General features: G+C 40.2%; 1 protein-coding gene across 3 annotated transcripts in view; it reads left to right on the top strand.

The window, feature by feature from the left end:
• The first annotated feature begins 636 nt into the window (after positions 1-636).
• The window catches only part of brip1 (BRCA1 interacting helicase 1), an 88,537-nt gene continuing 79,035 nt past the window's right edge, over positions 637-10,138 (top strand). Inside the window, exons 1-6 of one of the 3 annotated variants that reach the window (XM_032508254.1) lie at positions 637-904; positions 1,595-1,697; positions 2,258-2,369; positions 2,759-2,980; positions 4,979-5,124; positions 6,866-7,000. In XM_032508254.1, the coding sequence (XP_032364145.1) occupies positions 1,605-1,697; positions 2,258-2,369; positions 2,759-2,980; positions 4,979-5,124; positions 6,866-7,000 (708 nt within the window). In that variant the 5' untranslated portion in view covers positions 637-904; positions 1,595-1,604. Of the gene's footprint in view, positions 905-1,576; positions 1,698-2,257; positions 2,370-2,758; positions 2,981-4,978; positions 5,125-6,865; positions 7,001-10,138 lie in introns of all 3 variants that reach the window. The other 2 variants (XM_032508257.1, XM_032508253.1) reach the window with 2 other exon arrangements.

The raw sequence follows: 10,138 nt of genomic DNA, 5'->3' as shown, positions 1-10,138 counted from the left end.
TTTTTGCTTTTTTTTCATACATTACTACCTTGTCCGTTACATGTACATTATCCTGTCTGGTACAGTCATGTACAAAATATATATTTTATCACTGCCCGATTACTTCCTGAAGCATTATGCATTTTTTTAATTGAGATCCTTATCAAATCAAGGAGGAAATGAGCAGGAAACGGAGATATTGAAATTTGGACTAACACCGGTCCCTATCATGAATTGGGCCCTTATACACATAGACATAATATATTATTAGACATAATATATTAATATGTCTATACTAATACACGTATGCTTGGGCCCTATGCGGATATTTACCTAACTGTCTACATTGTTTACCAATGTAACTTCCGTTGTGTGTATTTGGTCAAACGTAAAGCTGCTACCAGCAGGCCACGCTAAGCTTTCGAAATAAAAGCGTAAAAATGTCAATTTATCACGAAGACTGGTACTTTTACATATTCAGTGAAAACGTGCAGGATAATAATTTATACTCCAAAGTATTTACTTGAAGAAAATAAATAAAGTGTGCTTTAAATTGTAGCATAAATTCATGGCGGTTCACAAACATATTTTATTTTATAAGCAACTGTAGGAGCACCTAACTTGTAATATGACCAGCTTCCTTTCAAGTAGTTTTGAGAGCGGGAACCGGGAAGAATCGTGGGCCGAGAATAGGACACCTAAACAGCTTGTGTTCGATGAAGTGGTTGCTTATATTGTCAGAACATTTTGACAGTAACGTTACTGGTCACGAGTTTAACCATGGGATATGGATACTAGCAATGAAGCAAAGTAACGGTGGAAAACGTAGCATTAGCTCTTGCAGTTAGTTAAGCCTAACGTTACAGCTACAAGGGACTGTCTCCTAACGCTAGGTTAGGTGGCAACTTACACAGACAGCAAACAGGTGAAGAATTTACTGTCATAACTGTTGGTAAACTGTCGGCTAATTGTTAACAGTGTGTTACTTAACCGCTAAGTGTGTTAGCTAGCTTAATGTGCTTGTCTCTTAATGTGCTTGTAACATGTCTGTATAATATTTAAGCAACAGCTCACTTCAGTCCGTGATGATATGTTGTGATTATAACACAGCTAAGGAGCGTTTTTTGGCCCACCCTAGCAGCTAGCACAGGCTACGCCAAAGAAAGGCACACAAACAAACCAACCAATCGAGACAGCAGTAGACCAGCAACTAACCGATCGTGGCAGCGGTAGAACAACTCTCTTGTTCCGCAGGTAAAATTCCCTGTTTTTGTTACTGGAGTCTGGTTGCGTTGAAGAGAGCATAGCTAGCTGACCTATATAACTGCTCCTGTTTCCCTGTCTTAACGCTCAAGCTAAAGCAAGCATTGAAAATATTCGTAAATTTAAAGAGATAATTTGCCAATTTTAAGCCAGGCATGTATCATCATGGTAGGCTACTGTGTGTGCAGATATAGCTTCCCTCAGTGGCACCAGCAAACACTTATTTTACAAAGAAATTAGACGTTGTATATGGTTTTATATCACTGATATGAATCAATCAGAATGCTTTATTTGAACTACCCGTTTTATACATATCATATGTTTATTTTTTTAGATATTTTCCGTGGAACAGGGACAGGAACATGGCTACATCCTCAGTGGAGTACACCATTGGAGGGGTAAAGATCAACTTCCCTTGCAAGGCATACCCATCCCAGCTGGCTATGATGAATTCAGTGAGTAAACCCTTCACCACATAATAAACCAACCAGTTAATGTTGAGTGGACTTGCATAGCATGTGGGCCTACTACAATATAAAGGGAATTATTGGGTTGCCGTACAAGTAATACGAAGGTAGATGGGCAAACAACCCTTCACACACAATACAACACACACCTACAGGCAATTTATAGTTTTCAGTTTACCTAACCTGCATGTCTTTGTGCTTTGGACAAGTGAAGAGTCCTGCGCAAACACAGGGAAAATCCCCAGATGGCCTATTAATGTCAGTAGATCTAAAATCTATGCAGTAATGTCTAATGGCACAGACAGATTGATACTGTATGTGGAACCCGAGTCAAACCCCTAGTTACTGAAGTTAAATGATAGCTCATTTATAATTGGTGAATAGAATATACAACCTTTTTATGCCTTGGACTGTGTTGTTGTCTTTTAAATGATGCATGAAAAAGGTACAAATACCCTTAGAATAAAAACACCACACTAGCACTTAAAATCGTGCAATACTATGTGTGAATTTGTCATTTAGTGATTGTGTCTGTACCTTTTCTGCAGATCGTACGAGGGCTGAACTATGGGCACCACTGTTTGCTGGAGAGTCCCACAGGAAGTGGCAAGAGCTTGGCTTTGCTGTGTTCGGCTCTGGGATGGCAGCGGGCTCAGTTTGGTATGTCTTCTCTGACTGACAACAAAGAATCAGAAAAGAATTGTATAGGCATGGAGGCCTACTTGAATCCATGAACAAATGAAAAAGCTTTGATGCACAGATAAATTAGAGCAGAATTGTCTTTTGCAGGCAGTGTCACTTGCATGTTCTCCATGTTGCGTGTTTTTGTGTTGTTGTAAGGGTATGGTATACCGGTACTTTAAATTTGTGGTTTCCTGGTCTTTAAGCAGTTAACTATGTGTTAACTGTATCTGCTTTGCGTATGTTTCTTTCTCACTACCTTCTATTTTGTAAATATCTTGATATTATGTTGATATGGCGTAAGGCATGTACTGATGGAGAGTCAATGTCACTGATAGTTATATCTGTGTTTCATTGTGTGATGGCAGCTAAACTACAAGATGGAGGAAGCCTCGTGGAGAACAAGAGCCAGTCAGATAAAACGTGTGGAGACTATAAGAAGTCAGACGTCACCACCCCCTGTCACTGTGTGTGCCACAACAACGCCAGCAGTACCACGGCTACAACAACAACCACACCTGCTGTTGTGGACCTCACCGTGTCACCCTTCAAAGACACGGCACAGCCGATACCTCTAACACTAGAACATAGTAAGTCCTTCATCTTATGTGTGGTAGCATTTAATACATACATAACTTTTTTTTTTTTTTTTGCCTGACCAGTCACCCCCGTAGTGCAATTTAAAATAGAGAGACATGGATTGATTTATTTTTGGTTTTGTTTTACTGGATTGACAACAAATGTACATTTAAACACAGGTACTGTAGGTTTTATATTTCTAGTTTGATCAATTTGTAGATTACATAGTCTTCTTTCTGCTCATCAAGGTAAAAAAAAATTGTGATTACTTCCACTGCGATTAGGGGTGTAACGGTACGCACAGTTCGGTACAAGTATTGGTACATGGTGTTGGGAACTGAGTTAACATTTTGCCCACTGTCAAGCAATTTTGGTAAACTATTTTTGTTGTTTAAAAAAAATAAATACACTGAACAAACACTTTCCCAAACGGTAACAGGTCACAATAGGCTATAAAACTGAGAAGCATCTTTTATGCTATGAAATTGAAAATACAAAATAAATACAATATCATCAAAGAAAACGTGTGCGTTTAGAGAAGTGTTGATTGGCATATCTGAGTGATGTCGTTGGATAAGCTCTAACACGTTCTCTGTGTTTCCAGTCACATTAGGGATGTAACAGTATGAAAATTTAGCCTCACTCTTATAGTGACCAAAAATTATCACGGTTTACGGTATTATCGCGGTATTTTTAAAAGTTTATTCAATGCGGCAACTTTTTTTCTGCACGTTCTGCAGACAGGATAACTATCTTCAATCAACTGTCCTTCGGGATTCTTATAATACCCAAAATATGCCAATGCTTTAGTCCTCCTAGAGGGCTGATAAATATCCTGAGCCACGGTTCCAACTTCAGGAAACTCACGTTGTAGGCTACGCAGTGCGCCTGCGCGGAAACTTCAGGAGATCCGGATGAAGCTGGGAAGGATTAAACAAACGGTTTCCACACCGTGGTAATCCACCGTGATGATAATGATATTTTAAATGAAAACAATAATTGTTACATTTGTATCGTAGTTTACCGTTACACCGCTAATCGATACATCTCTAATTCACATACACAAAAGTTGGAGCAACGCCAGCACACCTTCCTTGTCTCATAAACAACTCTCTCTCCGGTGCTGTTGTACCTACGGGGAACCCACGGGCAAGGCAGTCTTTCAGTTCAGTTCAGGCTAAATGTCACTAAGGGCATCCTGCTAGAAGTTTCCCCGCCAAACCTGCGCTAGTAAACTTTGGTTCCGTGCATCCATCTGCACACCGTGCACCAGACGTGACACCCGTACGGTGACTGTTTGCCATGAATATACGTGTATATTCGGGGTGGGAATCACCAGACGCCTCCTGATACGATATCATCACGATACTAATGCCATGATACAATATTATTGCGATTTTAAACATATTGCAATATTCTGCGATTATATTGCAATTTATAACCATTTTCCAACTTCTAATTTTTCCCAATTTCAAATGATGTCCCCAAAAGGAAACTTTTCAACATCTGTTTTATCTAAAAATACACATTTCTCTATAAGTTCATATCGCTTCAATTTAATTACTGCAAAATGGGATTATCAATCAGACAAACTGACCAACATATATATATAATAAAGGATCAATACCCACCCCTACTGTATACGTTGTGTATATAAATGTAACACCATTGTCTGTTCCTGTGTTGTTGCTATTGATTAGATTTAACAAAGACAACAACATGTAGATTTACAAGTCAAAACTACTTTGATTATTTTGTCACACACACACACACACACACACACACACACACACACACACACACACACACACACACACACACACTGGGTAAGGTTCAACTGGAAAAAAGCTGGATTGACCAGTGTTGGATTTTTGTCTCTCTTTTGTCTTTAGCATTAAGCAGCAGGTCTTCATCTTGCACCTTAAGTAATATATTTTTGCTGGTCTTTAATCTTACCATAACATATATTTCTGTTACTGTGTCATCAAAAATGTCGCACTGTGTTTCATTGCCATTACCAGAGGAGTCGCAGCCCAAGGAACAGTCTATAGCCTCTCGTCTGTCTCAGAAGTTCCAGTCTCTCCTTGGCTCTGACCGCGAGAAGGACAACGATTTCCAGCCAGATAAGAAACGCATTCGCACTGCTGAACACATGGTATGCTTTGTATAAACTGTACATTTATACTGAATGTACTGTATACCAAATTTAAAGGGTCAATATATAACCTTTTGGCTGAAAAGACTGGTTTCACAAGCCAAAAAGCAGTGAATTTCTAATATTTAGTACTACTTCTGCACTGTGCTGTAGATTGATTCCCTAATTAGCAAATTTAATTTTTTATAATGTGAAAGTTGCACCTTATATTATGTCAGTGACAGACAATTTTAAGTTTAGGGAATGCAAGAAGTGAGGTGCTGTACCAGATGAATCATTCTCTCATTAAACATTAAATTTGGACCTAGTTGACAAATGCTAAGACAAAATAGAATTATCTTTAAATCTTTAGTCAAAATAACATATGTGTAGTTTGGGGTGACCCCCGAATGGTAAAATTTTCGATGCTTCGATCGAAGGAGCCTGATTTGACGGCCAATCTCAGTCAAATCTGCGCAGAGGCGTTGCGAAACGAGGATCGTGCCATTTTGGCTATATGGGGGTTCTCAATGTCTGACTTTACATAGAGCTACCTGTTTTCTCCCAATAAGTAAATATCAACATATCATGCTGTAAATAAAAATGTGAAAAGCAAGGAGCTTTTAATAAGTCTTTTAATTAATCGTAAATGAATCCAACACCCCATGACAGATTTGTTTCATGTTCCATGACCCGTGACCGATGGAGGAGCATCTTGACGGAAGGGATTGAAATGTCTGGAAAAAGAAAATCTAAAGTGTGGTTGCACTTTTAAATAGTAAAAGATGATCCGAAGTAAGATGCAAGTTGTGTGCCACCGCCCGATACCGGAGCACACATCTGTCCACCCCAATGATCACCAAGTCCTGCACATCAGACCAGCAAGCTGTGGCGTTATATGGATTAAGAAGATTTTAAAAGAAGTAGAGAGTGGGCAGCGACAGCAGCCTTTTGCTCTGTGCGCTCTGCTTCTCTTCACCAGGGGCGCGCTGCTGCTGACTGCTTGAGTGACACGCGGGCGCGCGCTCCACGCCTCTTTGAATGAATCTTCCCCACCCCTGCACCACTTATGCAATAAGAAGCTACTCTTTTTATGTCTGTGTCCAAATCAGTCGCATGTTTTCATACAAAAGGAGCTTTACACGCAACCTTTGATTAAAATGTGGGATATTCCGCTATTATTTGGGTTTCTGAGGCATTGTTTGGACATATATCGCTTTCGAAACATGCATCTCGATCGGGGTTTTCACGTATTTCTGTACGCAAACCAACAAGTCAACAGTTTGCAAGGCTGGGGACCCGATAAGAAGGAGAAACACTGCTTCTACCACCATGTAAAGTATAGTTTCCAATCCAAAAATGTTTAATCAAAACATGTATAGAGGCTTGGTCCTTGCTGCAGTGGCCGCAGGTTTGGTTCTGGCCTGCAACCTTTTGCTGCATGTCATTTCCTTCCCCCCCTCTCCCCTTTCTTGTCTAAGCTGTCCTATGAAATACATTTTTTTTTGAAAGAAAATAAGTATCTGCATTCATATGCAAGATATGTGTTTATAGAACTTAGCCGCAATGTCGCCTGGAGCGCAAACTATGACCGGCCCGCGGAAGAGGAAGTCTTGCCCCCGATATCCGCTGGCTACACCGGAACCCCAGAAATATTGGCTGTTGCCCCCATACACCAGATTGTCTATGGGTTCAGATATTGGTGGTTGAGTAATGTTAATGTGCAGCTCAGTGGAGTAAAGTTTCTGTGTTTGTTCCTCAGAGCCGTAAAAGGCAGCGTGTGGACCGGGGAGTGATATTCATCGATGATGAGCTGGAAAATGAGCCCTCAACTCCTCAGAGTTGGAGGTCCACAGAGCCAAACAGCCAAGCAGCTGGTTTATCCTCATCATACTGTGTGAGTACACTGCAGTAATATGGGTTAACTTCTACATGGGGGAATTATTGTCCATACATTTGGATTGGCATGTTTCAGAAGACACTTTCACATGTAACAGTAGAATGTGCACAGTTGTCCTGAAGGGGTAACTTGGCTATAGACCAGATACCACAACCGTTTTTAGTTTTTTTGTTTTGTTCCAGGCTGTAAACATTTATTTCTGCTGTGAAGTTGGGCATTTTAACATAGGGGCCAAAAGGGATTGACTCCCTTTTGGAGCCAGCCTCATATGGGCACTCTATTGCCTTTATTTTTCAGCACCGGAGATGCTGGTTGCAGCGGTATACTGGTTTAACAGGATGACAATTTACGGTCATCAAACCGTGTACATTTGCTTATTTACTGTATTGAAAAAGATTTTTATATATTCAAAAGAGAGATTTCTATACACATACTTTTAATTTAAAAAATGGTTTCAATTTGGAGAATTGATACCAAACACATCAAAGTTTGAATAGACCTTCCAGGGCAGACATTTTGAGTTGTTGCAGCAGTAAAAGCACATGTGTAACTCATTTTTTAAATGAGTTCTGTTAAATGTCTCCGTAAAATCATTCCTGTGAGCCAGCATTTGCAACATCAAGGCGAGGTAAATTGGACTCCTCAATAAAAATGCAGTCATCATGAAAGTTTTTAGTTACACCTGTGCTTTTATTGCAATGACATCAAACTAGATATAAAAATATCTGCTGTGTTTAAAAAAAAAAAAAGAAAAGAAAAAAAAGGCCCAATGTGCAGGCTTGCTTTTTTGTTCACCTAGACATTTAAATGAAATGGAGCCATCCTTATTGTCATAAGTTACACGTGTGCTTGTCCTGCTATGAGATGTCTGTTGTAAAAGAAGAAGAATTACTTTATTAATCCCCTTTGGAGAATGGTCTGTTTTACCAGTAAGTGTCATAAAGGGCCCACAGAACCATAGATTGGTTAACCCTCTCATGGATGTTGTTGGTCCAGTAGATTATAGCTATTTTTAGACCACATTCTTTTTTTATTTTATCACTATGTCAGCAATGGGGTCAATATTACCATTCACTAACACCACTGGGCGGCAGTATACTCCACCAAATTGACAAACACTGTGGTTAAAGTTTTAAAGATTTACAGCCTTAGAATGAGGCATATTTGAACATTGCAGATAATCTTTACAAATGGGTATGTTTGTTTCAGCAGAAAATAAATAAAAGTAAGGTTAATTTAAATGGTATACTACGCTATACTGTTATTAGATTTTTTATTTTATTTAACTGTTCATGTCAAAGAAATTAAAATGATTTAAAAACTGAAGTCAAATGATCTGCAGCTTATCCACTAAGAGATGGATCTGAGTGGATTGGATCAACACCAACAACAAAATAAAGTACAACCGGAATTTAACCTATAATTATGTTCGTTATCGATTACACTGACTAATATTTTAACAGATACATTTTTTTGGTAATGAAATTTCATGCTTCATCCGACCATCAATCTAAAACCCAAATATAGTGAGTTTGCTATTGTAAATTACAGTTAATAAACGCAAATCCTCACATTTACAAAGCTAGTATTGTTTGGCATCTCTGCTTGAGAAATGACTGAAAGGACAAGTTATCAAAATAGTTGCTGATTATTTTCTGTTAATCCTCAATAATTTGGCTAGTTGTTCTAGATTTAGTCTCTAGATGTATTACAGGGCTGTTTATTAGACTGCATTAGTTTAAGTTGGGTGGGGTAAATAAATGGAGAACAGAGTATTTCGGAGATGCGTGGCTGCAGTCTGACCCAATCAATCTACATTCATCAAGTAACACAATCTTCTTTAAGGTATCTAGAGGCTGTTTTTGGATAGTTTGAATGATCTGTCTTGTATTTTTAAACACGCTCAGCCATAGAATGCTGTTCAGAATGCAGATCTCAGGAATGGTTGAACTCTCACAACTGTGTTTTACCTTGCCACAGGTGTGTGGCTTGGATTTAGAGCTGTGGATGGTTGGAGGTGGAAAAAGAGGAGGAGGGAAAGTGAAGTCGAAAAAGCATGTCCGTCTCTGGTTTCCCTGCAGCTACATGACCCCGGCTTCTTTGTCCCGCGAGCGCTGACTGACGGCCTGAATGGGGCCCTTTGAAGCAAGCTCCAGTTTTAATTAAGAGGGTTTGCCTCGCCTGGACCGTTGATCTGTGAAAGCCACGGGGATAAATATTGAATGGGGTTCACCCGCTGGTTACTGCGCCCGAGGGATAAACAGGTGCTTTGGAGGGCAGATATTTGACAGGGCCCCCTACCTGCAGAGTGTGGTCATATTGGGAGGGGGTGTTTGGTGTCATGTCTTCCAAGGTATTGGCTATTGAAGCCCACCCTAATTGGAATGAATTCCAAGCCCTCGAAAGCTGTGGAATGAGGAGCAAATTGGCATCCAGTGAAGGCGCCAGTGATACCTAAGTGATCCACTGCCTGCGGCCCCTCAATGCCCTCTGACTGGCCCCCTAGAGTGTGAGATTTCCATCTCTCAGGTGTTGGCAGGGAATGCAGCAACAGAAGCCTACCTGTGAATATTCTGAGGTGTTCAGTAACACCACCAACCTCTGTTCTGTCAATTCAAGAAAGCTTTAGCCAGTGCATACACTTACACCTGGTTCACCTACACCTAGTGTAGGTATACCACAGAAACTTAGTAAACCTGTATTTAGTCAACTTTGTAAACTTGAAGAAGCTTAGTAAACCTTAAAAAAACATTGTACACCTGTCCTCTCCAGTGTACCTGTACATGTGTGTTGATAAGAAAATAGTTCCCTCACTTAACATTTGTTTTGAAGACAAAGTGAGGGCATTCTCATTGCTACTGGCACCCAAGGAGCAACACCAGTGGATTTGTCTGTGCTGAAAGAACCAGTATGTTCTTGTTGCGAGCAGAGCTGGCGTCCCGTTTGCCCCTTTTGCCAGTTATCTGCATACCTTTCTAGGGGGTGTCTGCTCTGGGCTGTGGGGCCAGGCTTCAAACTTGTTGTCCTGGCATCTCGGGAGGCAGGCGCGTAAAAGGATACTCTTGTGTCAGCTGTTTCCTGCTGCAGCTTTTGACAAGGGACCCTATTCAAACCGTTCTACACTGCCCCCCCCCC

This window comes from Etheostoma spectabile, chromosome 3 (genome assembly GCF_008692095.1).
Source record: "Etheostoma spectabile isolate EspeVRDwgs_2016 chromosome 3, UIUC_Espe_1.0, whole genome shotgun sequence".
Taxonomy (NCBI): domain Eukaryota; kingdom Metazoa; phylum Chordata; class Actinopteri; order Perciformes; family Percidae; genus Etheostoma; species Etheostoma spectabile.
Note: the sequence above shows the minus strand (reverse complement) of the source record. Positions and strands in the feature narration are given on the sequence as shown.